At 47.8% G+C, this 12,606-nt stretch overlaps 1 protein-coding gene across 1 annotated transcript in view; it reads right to left on the bottom strand.

The window, feature by feature from the left end:
- Positions 1 to 12,606, bottom strand: part of CAPZA2 (capping actin protein of muscle Z-line subunit alpha 2) — a 96,679-nt gene that overhangs the window by 19,222 nt on the left and 64,851 nt on the right. Inside the window, exon 6 of the mRNA XM_033958533.1 lies at positions 4,461 to 4,540. Within this exon, the coding sequence (XP_033814424.1) occupies positions 4,461 to 4,540 (80 nt within the window). The remainder of the gene's footprint in view (positions 1 to 4,460; positions 4,541 to 12,606) is intronic.

Below are 12,606 nucleotides of genomic sequence, written 5' to 3' on the forward strand. Positions count from 1 at the left end.
CTCCTGAAGAAGGAGTGAAACCTGAGGAGTGTTCAAAGCAGACTCTCTTGGCGGACTTTGGGCAGGAAGTGTCTGAAAGTTGAGAGAGTAGCCGTGGCGGATGATGTTGAGGACCCACTGATCCGAGGTGATGGTTTCCCAACGGCTTATGAAAAGAGTAAGGCGTCCTCCTATGGGCTGCGGAAGGTGGGCAGCAGGATGGAGACTGGCTATGTCCTGGAGAACCAAGTCAAAAGGGTTGAGTGGATTTTTGTGAAGGGGGAGGCTTCACCTGTTGTTGCTGCTGTGCTGGTCTAGCAGCTTGCCTCTGTTGTTGCCGCTGACGCCTGGGTTGTTGCGGGGCCTGTGGTAAAGGACGAGCCACAAATCTACGCTGATAGGCCGACTGCTGGCGAAAAGGCCTGGTAGGTGGGGTCTTCTTTTTCGTTTTAAGGAGAGTGTCCCACCGAGTCTCATGAGCTGAGAGCTTTTGGGTAGTGGAGTCCATGGATTCTCCAAACAGCTCATCCCCTAAGCAAGGTGCATTGGCCAGGCGATCTTGGTGATTGACTTCGAGTTCTGAAACTCTAAGCCAGGCCAGTCGCCGCATGGCCACTGACATAGCCGTGGCCCTAGAGGTCAGCTCAAAGGTATCATAGATTGATCTGACCATGAACTTACGAAGTTGTAAGAGCGATGAAGAAGTTTGGCGAAAGGCAGATTTTTTACGGTCAGGAAGGTATTTCTCAAAAGTTGACAAAGTTTGAATGAGATGCTTAAAGTAGAATGAAAAATGGAAAGCATAGTTCCCAGATCTATTAGCTAGCATCGCATTCTGATACAACCTTTTGCCAAACTTATCCATGGCCTTACCTTCTCTGCCAGGAGGGACAGAGGCGTACACACTAGCCCCCGTGGATTTCTTTAAAGTAGATTCCACTAGTAAAGACTCATGGGGAAGTTGCGGTTTGTCAAAGCCAGGAATAGGTATGACCTTATATAAGGAGTCCAGTTTGCGAGGAGCTCCTGGAATGGTCAGAGGTGTCTCCAGATTTTTATAGAAAGTCTCTCGCAAAATATCATGGAGAGGTAATTTTAAGAATTCCCTTGGAGGCTGGTCGAAGTCCAGTGCATCGAGAAATGCCTTGGATTTTTTGGATTCAGCCTCCAAGGGAATAGAGAGAGAGTCGCACATCTCTTTAAGAAAAGAGGTGAAAGAAGTTGCATCAGGTTTGGAGGAAGGATCTAAACCAGAAGGATCCTCGTCCCCTGACGAACACTCTCCCTCAGATAGGAAAGGCTCCTCTGAATCACCCCACAGATCAGGGTCCCTCACTTGAAAGCTACGGTCCCGTGACTCCGGTGTGGAGGGTTCAAGGTGTCGAGTTTTGTGAATCGACTTACCAGACCTCTGAGAAACGGTACCGGGAGATGTTATCGGGTGTGCCGGTGCCGAAGTTTGCACCGCCTGGTGTAACGACCTCGGTTCCGGCGCTAAAATTGGCATGGACACCGAGGAAGCTGTATGTACCGGTACCGACAAAGTGGATACCGATAAAAGAGGCTGCTCCACTGTCGGTACCGGTAGCTCAGACCGGACCGAGACTGGAAGGCTCGGTGTCAGAAGAGCAGGCAGGAGCTGCTGCAATTGCTCTTTGAGTTGTATTTGCAGGACGGTGGCAATTCGCTCGTCCAGCAAAGGCACCGCTTTTTTCTTCTGCGGTACCTTTGGTGCCGCTCGACACTCCGAAGAGGAACCCGAGGTCGAAGGGCTAACCTCAATCGGAGCGGAGCGCTTCCGCAGGCGCCTCGAGGTCGGCAGGATTGGGTTCGCTGCCACTGAGACCGGACGACGCTCCAGCGGGGAAGGCTTCTTAGCCGGCTTACCTGAGGGATGCGACGCCGGCGCGGTATCGCGTGGTGTCGAAGAGGTAGGTGCCGACTGCATCTGGGCCGAAGTCGGGGTCAGTGCCGCCGAATCCGACATCTCGGTACCAAACAACAACCGCTGTTGAATCTGGCAGTTTTTTAGAGTTCTCTTTTTCAGAGTGGCACAGCGGGTGCAGGTGGACGCCCGATGGTCAGGACCGAGGCACTGTAAGCACCAGTTGTGTGGGTCGGTAAGAGAAATGGGCCTCGCGCACCGCTAGCACTTCTTAAAACCGGGTTGGGGGGGCATGAACGTAAAAACGGCTTCTGCCAAATCGAAGGCCGAGGCCTCGATGGTGGCAGCAGGCCCCGCCGGGGCGAACCCGAAAAAATGAGAAAAAAAGAAAGGAAAATTCTTTCCCTCTCTTTTTTTTTTTTTTTTTAAAGAAATAAGAAGAAAAGAAATAAAATACCGAAAAGGTTTACGCGAGCGGGAAGGCGTTTGAGAAAAAATTTCAACAGCCGTTGAAAGTGCGTCTTCTTAGCTCCGCGGAAACTAAGAAACTGGGGACCGCGCGCCTCTGTCGGGCGGGAAGGCACTCGCGCGTGCGCGGTGCGGCCTGCTAGAACTTTCCAAGTTCTTAGAGTGCAATCACTCTAAAATTGTCCGTACCGGGGCTCCGTCGGTGCCGTCACCCATCAGTCAAGAATATGCTGCCTGCTTGTCCTGGGATAAAGAATACTATTTAAATTCTACTGTATGTTATTTAAAACCTTAAATGGAGACAGCCCAACCTACCTGAACAACCGCCTAATCCAAACCACCTCAATCAGACATAGAAAAACACACATCCCATTCACACACCCCTCGATCAAAGAAGTAAAATGGAAAAAACTATACGATGGCCTCCTGGCCACTCAAGCAGCTAAACTCCAATCTACTGATAACGACACCAGACTACAAGACGTTCAGAAAATAAAAACTATACTCTTCAAGAAATTCCTGAAATAGCCCTAACTTCAAACTTATCATCCTTCCTCCCCACCTCTTCCCACCACACAGAAATTACATAACCTACTCTTTACCCCTCTAGAAAGGATAAATGTTCTTCCATGTAACCCAACGTTTTTCATCTCTTTTGTAATCCGCCTTGAACCGCAAGGTAATGGCGGAAAAGAAATCTCTAATGTAATGTAATATATGCAAAAGGTTTCACTAGCCCTGGCACTCGTCATGATAGCTCAATTTGGAACTACCTACTAGCTTGCCACTCATGTCTATTTTTAACTCAGTCTCATTGAACTGAGGTCTCAGACCACCTTTAATCACTTTATTGGAAATGAAAATTGTCTCCTACTCATCTCATTTGGTTTCTTCCAAATGGATTAAAGAACCTACTTTACAAACTAAATACTAGAAGCAGGCCAAGTTCTAAAAAACAAAAAAAACAAAAGCTATACACACACCAAACCTCCTCCCCCCCCCCCCCCCACCCACACCCACGTTTTTATGATTCAGTATTATCTTCTTATTGGCCAGTACCTAACCTTTTACTTCTGTCCAAGCTCACAGAAAAGTAGTCTTTTCTAAATTTTAAAATTATTGGGCAAACAATTACACCCTCATCAGTTTGGCCCACTCATAACACTAATACAGCCCTTGCCATATTGGTCAATGAGATTAGGAGTGCTGCAGATTCTGGAAGAATGGCTATTTTATTTTTGCTAGATCTTTCTGCTGAATTTGATCTGGCAAGATCAACTGTTGCTAACCCATTTTGCAGAACTGCACATTGTTGGCCACATCTCAGTTGGGTCTCTTCCTTCCTTCACAACCAGTCTGTGTTTATCAATTCAGCATTCATCACCTCTACATTGTGGTATCCCATAAGAGCTCAGTGTTTGCTCCAGTTCTTTTAAATTTTAAGTCTTCCAGCAAGACTAATTCAGAACACAGGATAAGTACTTTTCTATGTACCAATGTCCAGTTGATTGTGAATACTGCTATTTTAGAAAGTATTTTTTAAAAATGGTTTTAACCTTAATTTGACGTAATCTATTTAAAAATCAATCAAAAGCTATTAAGGGGGAAAAAAAACTATATCAAGAAATGTTATTCAGATATGAAAAACAAATATACCAAAAACTTTTACTGTGCATGCTTGGCACAAGCTCATAAAGCTTTATAAATAAAAAGGTAGCTGCACTTTAGACAGCTTAGCAATTGCTAAATTTAAAAACAATTTTCCTATGTTAAAGTAAAGGAAAATACCAATTTGTTTTGTAGTATTATACTTTTAGGAAGATTCAATGTCTCAGGGAGGAGACTCCAGTAATTATTTGTTAAGAGAAGCAGAAAAAGATCTTAACACACCCCCCCCCCCAGGTTAGAAGCGGCATTCACCACAGCCAAACACCACAAGTACCACATATATTCCTCCATTCTGGATCTACAGTAGGAAGGGAGGTTTTTAAACAGCCTGCATCTGGCTCCTAACAAGACAAGCCTGTGTTTGCACAGATACCCAAGATGAGTAAGTTTAGGTTATAAAGATCCACTTCCCTCATTTCAGAAGAATGACTATACTGAGAACGTTTTATGTAAAACTTACCAGAAATTTTTTGCTTGAAACTGATGGCTTTCTATACATATAATAAGAGTTTGTTGTCCATCAATAGTTTTACCATACACCTATGAAGAATGAACCACAATTGAGTCTTAGTAGAATACCAACATTTCAAGACTGAAGCAATTATAGATTAAGTCAAGACATTTACCTTTTGGCACCAATTTGATTTTCCTGATGTAAAAATGTAAACCTCAGAAAGGACTTAAGAACTTGATATAAATTAGCTACATTAATCACACAGGAAGCTATGATTGTTCATCCATTACTTAGATTTAAAAACTATGCTTTGTCTTGTTTGAAAGACCTGGAAAAACTACAGGTTGTTTTCTCAAGGGGAAACTGAATCCATAACCAGGACACTTTTGGTTTGGTTTTCAAATAGGCTATTACAACCAGGGATATGAAAGTCTCCAAAGAGTAGGTGGAAGCATGCCAAGCGCACACAAATCATGAGTGATCTTTTAGGCAAGAGGGACACTGAAGGCTTCATTCTAGTGAAAGACTCCACTTTCAGCTTTTATCATATTTCAATGACATAGGTGATAGTGAAGAAAAGGGAATTTATTCTTCTACATCACTATCCCCCCCTTTTATGAAATCGCGTTGGGTTTTTTTAATCACCAGCCATGGTAGTATTAGCTCCAACACTCAAAGGAATTCTATGAGTGTCAGAGCTAATACCAGCGCAGCCGGTGATAAAAAAAAAAAACCAACCTAACGCGACTTCATAAGGGGGGGAGTTATATGCACAGTTCACTGAACATTTAATTTTTATTGTTTATGCTGGAATAGATGCTTAATCTTTTGATTGTTAAGTAATCATAAAGAACTCTTAAAATAAAAGACAAAAAGGATTGTCATCTAGTCTAGTACTATATATATTTTAAACAAGACATTTGAAAAAAATTTTGTAAAGAAATGTTAGGTTCAAGTCATGACAAAGTGGGAAAAAAAGGTAAAAAGTACATTGCAAGAAAAATATTTTGGTATGTGAAACAGAGCAAAATGCAGGCAGATCAAAACAGTTGACCCAATTGGTCTACCAGTTTCCTTTACGTATTGCAGTACAATCACACATAAATTTATAAATCTTAGGAGTTAACAAAAAATAGAGAAATAGCAAACAAAAACACTATTCCTGTCTTTGAGCATTCAAGCTGTCTTAAACTGCCCAGAAGTAGCGTATTTTTCGCTCTATAAGATGTACTTTTTTCCCCCCAAAATGTGGGTGGAAATAAGGGTGCGTCTTATGGAGCGAATACTAACTAAACCCCCCCCTACCTTCATTTCTCCGGTGCTGTAGGGCAGGAGTTTTCAGCCTCCTGCCCTTCCATCCGGCTTTCTCCCCAGGCAGCGGCATAGTCGGAGCGGCAAGAATGCAGGCGTGAGTTTTTCGCTTCCTGCCTTGCCACTCTGTGAATGGCATTCCAGCACTGTAGGGCAGGAGCTTTCAGCCTCCTGCCCTTGTCTCCCCTAGCGGCAGCAGCAAGCAGGCAGGTGCGAGTTTCTCGCTTCCTGCCTTGTCCCACGCCGCTCTGTGAATGGCTCTCCCAGTTTATTATTTCGCACTTCGTCCCTGTTTCTATATCATTTATAAATATATTGAATAGCAGCGGTCCGAGCACCGACCCCTGCAGAACACCACTCGTGACTCTCCTCCAGTCCGAGTAGTGGCCCTTCACTCCTACCCTCTGCTTCCTATCTGCCAACCAATTTCTGATCCATCTGTGTACGTCTCCTTCCACCCCATGATTCTTCAGTTTCTGGGGTACCTTGTCAAAGGCTTTTTGGAAATCTAAATATACGATGTCTATGGGGTCCCCTTTGTCCATCCGTTTGTTAATTCCTTCAAAGAAGTGCAGTAAGTTCATTAGGCATATTCTCCCCTTGCAGAAACCACGTTGGCTTGTGATCAGAAGTTTATTTCTTTCGAAATGCTCATCGATGCTGTCTTTTATCAGCGCTTCCGCCATTTTCCCCGGGACCAAGGTCAAACTCACCGGTCTGTAATTCCCCAGTGTGCAATCAGGCCCACAAGTCTTCCCCCAACGTCAATTCTTCAGGGGAATTGCTGTCCCGGACCTTATTTCAAACCTCAGAACTGACGTCAGGGGAAGACTTGTGGGCCTGATTGCACTCCGGCAGCCCTTCTCTTCCTTTCCTGTAGCGGCGAGCAGCAACAGCAGCGGGGGAGGGGGGTGGTGGAGGTGTTTTCACTCCATAAGACGCACCCCCTTTCCCACCCCCTTTTTGGGGTGGAAAAAGTGCGTCTTATGGAGCAAAAAATACGGTAAACAATCTTACAACTTATTCCATTGGGTCCCCTTCAAAATACTCCCCTTCCCTATGTATACATTTTTCCCAACATCGTTTCCACTTCTGGAAACAGTACTTAAATGCATCTTCAGGAATCACCAAAAGTTGTTGCATCAAATTTTGCTTTATGTCTTCAATTATGTCAAATCACTTTTTTTTCAGCATGGATTTAAGTTTAGGAAACAAGTAGTAGTCAGAGGGGCCAAATCAGGAGACTAAGGTGGCTGGGGAAGAACCATCATTGTTTTTTTGCGCAAAATTCACAAATTTTGACGGTGGCATGAGCGGGCAAGTTGTCGTGATGCAGGAACCATGACTGCTCCCTCTGTTAGAATGTTGTGGCATGAACCAATGGAGATGTTGCATTCCTCTGCCAATTCACTAAGAGTTAATCACTGATTAGTATGCACAAGAACCAAACTTGATTAACGTGATCATCAGTTGATGTTGATAGTCTTCCATTTCGCAAATAGTCTTCCACTGATTCACAACCACTTTTGAAGCATGAATACCATTCAAAACACCTTCTACGACTCATGACCTGTTTCCATTTTCAACATTTCATAATTCTGTAGATTTATTACTCAATTTAAAACAAAACTTCATGCTATAGGGCTGCTCATCGAGATCGCACATGATGAAAAAAAGTCGATCATGAAAACACACTTTCACAAAAACAGCAGTAGCTCAGAGATGAAAACAGATATCAGGAGGTTACTCATGAGATTTCAAGCTACTGGGTGGGTTTCTTTCCAGACACACAACCTATGCTTGAACCTGTGATAAGGTCACGGGCCAACAGACTCCCAAGGGAAGGATCCTTGGTACTCTAAGAAGATTGGCACACAGCAGGCTGGCTCCACCAGTTTCTCTGTGAAGCTGCAGTTCGGCACCACAGGACTGCATCCTTTTCTCCAACAGGGGACCACCGGGAAGGGGTCTCAGGGCATTGAAGCCACCGAGAAAGTGAAAAAATAAGCAGAGCAACTGCAAAAGACTTCTGCATGGATTGCTTGCAGAAATTGTAACTGGATATGTTTACTAGCTCTCAGGCTAAGGGGATGAACATGTGCTCAGAAAAGTTGTAGATTTCTGCAACTGCTAGATTGCAGGTTGGGATTGAATACCTAGTGTATGGAATCTGGAAGGGACGTTACAGAATTCAACCTACTTAATGCTGCCTAGTTCGTCTGAAAAGAACTTCCCATTGGCGCGCAATTCAGATTGTCCTGGATCTTTTTGAACAGACCTAACAGACTAAAATTTGCATACAAACTACATTTATGGATTTTAGCTGCCCAGACATTACTGGCTGCCAAATACAGTTTTTTGTTAATCTTATTAAAAGGTAATACATGAACCTTTGAGATCATAGAAATCCTTTCTACGGATGGCAAGTTCAGGCACCAGTCTTTTGCTGGACCTTGAAGAAGATATCACCACTATCAGATTTACATTTACAAAGGTAGACATTGGTTCCAGACCCTTACAACACGATCCATATACCTGACAACAAGTTTCAATGTAAATAGGGCATGATTTTAGAAGGGTTAGATGCCATTTTACGTGTGTTGAAAGCTGATTTTATATACATAAAGCTGGCATATTAGAGATTCTAGAAAGCACAGTTACTTACCGTAACAGGTGTTATCCAGGGACAGCAGGCATATAATCTCACATGTGGGTGACGTCATCTACAGAGCCCCGATGCGGACAGCATTTCAAGCAAGCTTGATTGAAGATTCAAGCTTGCTGGCTTTACCACGCATGTGTGCCTCCTGCTCCACTAGAGGGCGCATCCCCTCCTCGTGGTCTCCAGTTCACATATCCAGCAAAGAAGCCAACCCCGGGGAGGTGGGCGGGTTGTGAGAATATATGCCTGCTGTCCCTGGATAACACCTGTTACGGTAAGTAACTGTGCTTTATCCCAGGACAAGCAGGCATGATATTCTCACATGTGGGTGACCTCCAAGCTAATTGACACGGGATGGAGGGAAGGTTGGCTATTCAAGCAAATAGGTTACGTAAGACCGATTGGCCAAACCGGCCATCGCTTCTGGACAGTGTATCCAGGCAGTAGTGTGAGGTGAAAGTATGAACCGAAGACCACGTGGCAGCCTTGCAGATATCCTTAATGGGCGTGGACCTGAGGAAAGCTATCGAAGCTGCCATCGCTCGGACCTTATGTCCCGTCACTCGACCGTGCAGCGCGAGACCAGCCTGAGCGTAGCAGAAAGAAATACAAGCAGCCAACCAGTTGGACAGGGTGCGCTTGGAAACTGGGCGCCCCAACCTGTTAGGGTCGAAGGACAAAAACAATTGGGGGGCCGTCCAATGAGATTGGGTGCGTTGGAGGTAGAAGGCCAACGCCCGCTTGTAGTCAAGAGTGTGAAGCGCCACTTCTCCGGGATGAGAGTGGGGCTTGGGGAAGAACACCGGTAGAACAATGGACTGGTTGAGATGGAAATCAGACACCACCTTAGGTAAGAACTTAGGGTGAGTGCGGAGAACCACCTTGTCGTGATGGAATACAGTGAAAGGTGGGTCCGCTACCAAAGCCTGCAGCTCACTAACTCTTCGGGCAGATGTGAGTGCAAGTAGGAAGATCACTTTCCAAGTGAGAAATTTAAGGTGACATTTATCCATGGGCTCAAAGGGGGGTTTCATCAGTTGAGCCAGAACTACATTGAGATCCCAAACCACCGGAGGTGGTTTGAGTGGCGGATGAACATTCAAAAGACCTTTCATGAAACGAGAGACCAAGGGATGGAGTGAGAGAGCCTTTCCTTCCAGGGGCTGGTGAAAGGCAGCAATCGCACTAAGGTGCACTCGAATGGAATTGGTCTTTAGGCCCGAGTGAGATAAATGAAGCAGGTACTCTAGAACCAAGGACACTGGGACCGACACCGGGTCCTGGCGGTGAGATGAACACCAGGACGAGAATCTAGTCCACTTCTGAGAATAGCAGAGTCTAGTCGAGACTTTCCGAGAGGCCTCCAACACTTCCCTGACCGACTGAGATACAGGGAAGGGATTCAGGGGGAAAGAAGCCAAGCAGTCAGATGAAGAGACTGAAGATTGGGATGTAACAGTGAGCCCCGACTCTGTGATAGCAGAGAGGGAAAGACAGGCAGAAGTAGAGGTTCCCTGGCACTGAGTTGAAGTAGTAGGGAAAACCAGGGCTGGCGAGGCCATCGAGGGGCGATGAGGATCAGAGTGGCCCTTACCGACTTCAGATGAACCAGTGTTCTCAGAATCAGAGGAAATGGCGGGAACGCATAAAGAAACTTCCCCTCCCAGTCTAGGAGGAAAGCATCTGCCTCGAGGCGGTCCGGGGAGTATATCCTCGAGCAGAAGAGAGGCAGTTTTTGATTGTTGGGGGAGGCGAACAGATCTATCTGTGGGGTCCCCCACATGTCGAACACCTGTCGCAGTAGCTGGGCATGCAGGGACCATTCGTGTGGCTGGAGGAGGCAGCTGAGCCTGTCCGCCAGGCAGTTTTGTTCTCCTTTGATGTAAATTGCTCGAAGGGAGATGTTTTGGGAGATCGCCCACTCCCAGAGCCGTAGAGCTTCTTGGCAGAGGGACCAAGACCCCGTCCCTCCTTGCTTGTTTATGTAGTACATCGCCACCTGGTTGTCCGTACGGACGAGAACCACCCGGTCGCGAAGCAGGTGTTGGAAGGCCACTGCAGCGAGGTAGATGGCCCGGAGTTCCAACACGTTGATGTGGCAGCGACGGTCCTCTGCGGACCACAGACCTTGAGTGCGGAGACCGTCCACATGAGCCCCCCAAGCGTACTCCGACGAGTCCGTGGTTAGGACCTTGTGGTGTGGAGGGGCGAGAAAGAGCAAACCCTTGGAAAGATTCGAAGAGTCGGCCCACCAACGGAGCGATCTTTGCAAGGAAGGAGTCACTGTCACGTGGCGGTTGATCGGGTCCCGATCCTGTCGCCATTGTGATGCCAAAGTCCACTGTGGTAACCGCAGATGAAGGCGAGCAAGCAGGGTAACGTGGACTGTGGAGGCCATGTGGCCGAGGAGCGTCATCATTTGTCGTGCCGAGACCGAGTTTGATCTCGAGACTTGTCGGCTCAGGTTTACCAATGCCTCCCGACGCTGAGGAGGGAGGAAGGAGTGAAGGCGGACCGTGTCCAGCACGGCCCCGATGAATTGTAAGGATTGAGAGGGGCATAGTTGGGATTTTGGGAAGTTTATCTCGAACCCCAGACACTGAAGAGAAGTAATAGTCTGTTGGGTCGCTGAGATAGCCCCCACCCTGGTCGAGTCTTTGATCAACCAATCGTCCAGGTAGGGGAATACTTGCAGACCTCGGGAGCGCAATGCAGCCGCGACCACTACGAGGCACTTCGTGAAGACTCGGGGGGACGAGGACAGGTCGAAGGGGAGGACCCGATATTGCAGGTGAAGGTCTCCCACCTGAAAACGCAGGAACTTGCGGCAAGCAGGGTGCACCGGAACATGGGTGTAGGCCTCCTTCAGGTCGAGGGAGCAGAGCCAATTGCCCTCGCCGATCAAGGGGTAAAGAATCGGAAGTGAAAGCATCCGGAACTTTTCCCGTACCAGAAACTTGTTCAGGCGCCTTAAGTCTAGGATCGGGCGCAGGTCTCCCGTCTTCTTCGGTACCAGGAAGTAACGGGAGCAAAACCCTTGGCCCCTTTGATTTTGGGGGACCGGTTCTACCGCCCGCAGGCGGAGGAGGTCCTGTGCCTCGGAGAGGAGGAGGGGCAACTGCGCTCGATTGGGAGGGCATGCGCTCGGTGGGCTGTCGGGGGGTACCTCTTGAAAGTTGAGCGAGTACCCTGATGAGATCACGCCAAGGACCCATGAGTCCGACGTGATGGCTTTCCAGCGAGGGTAGTAGGCTTGAAGGCGGCCCCCGATGGGGAGGGGGGCCGGTAGAGGTGAGGAGGGGGCCCGCCCCCGTCCGCTCATTCCGTCAAAAGGACGGAGATGGCTTCGCCGACACCGTGGGCTGTGACTTTGGTGGAGCCCTAGCGTGAGCCTGGGGGCGTCGCGGCGGTGGTCTGGAGAAGGCCGGTGTGGACTTCTGGGGGTAGCGTCGAGGTAATCTCCGGAAAGAGCGAGATGCCTGTGGTTTAGGCTTGTGTCGGACAAGAGACGCGAAGGAACGTTCGTGTTCAGACAACCGTTTCGTAGCAGCCTCGATGGTGTCGTCGAAAAGTTCCTTCCCAACGCAAGGGAGGTTGGCTAGTCGATCTTGCAGGTTGGGGTCCATATCGACGAGTCGTAGCCATGCCAGTCGGCGCATGGCCACCGCGAAGGCTGCGACTCTCGAAGATAGCTCAAGCCGTCATAAGCGGCGTGGAACAGGTGTAGCCTGAGGTTGGAAAAATCCTCGAGGAGGAGGCTGAACTCTGTCTGGCGAGGGGTGGGTAAGCTCTCCGAGAAGGAGGCAAGCCGCCCAATGAGGTGCTTCAGGTAGGAAGAAAACGTGAAGGTGTAGTTCAGGACTCTGGCGGTCATCATAGAGTTCTGATACAACTGGCGTCCAAATTTGTCCAGTGTCCGGCCTTCGCGTCCAGGAGGGACCGCCGCGGACACCCTTGAGGGGTGAGCTTTTTTCAGAGATGACTCCACCAGCAGGGATTGGTGGGACAGCTGTGGTTGCTCAATCCCGGGGTGAGGTACCGTCCGGTACTTAGACTCCATTTTAGATGGGACCGCCGTCACCATGTAAGGAGTTTCGAGGTCCCTGATAAGGGTCTGCCCGAGTACCGGGTTCAGTGGTAGCAGGAGGGACTCTCGGGGCGGGGAAGGCATATCCAGCT

Source organism: Geotrypetes seraphini, chromosome 9 (assembly GCF_902459505.1).
Source record: "Geotrypetes seraphini chromosome 9, aGeoSer1.1, whole genome shotgun sequence".
Lineage (NCBI taxonomy): Eukaryota > Metazoa > Chordata > Amphibia > Gymnophiona > Dermophiidae > Geotrypetes > Geotrypetes seraphini.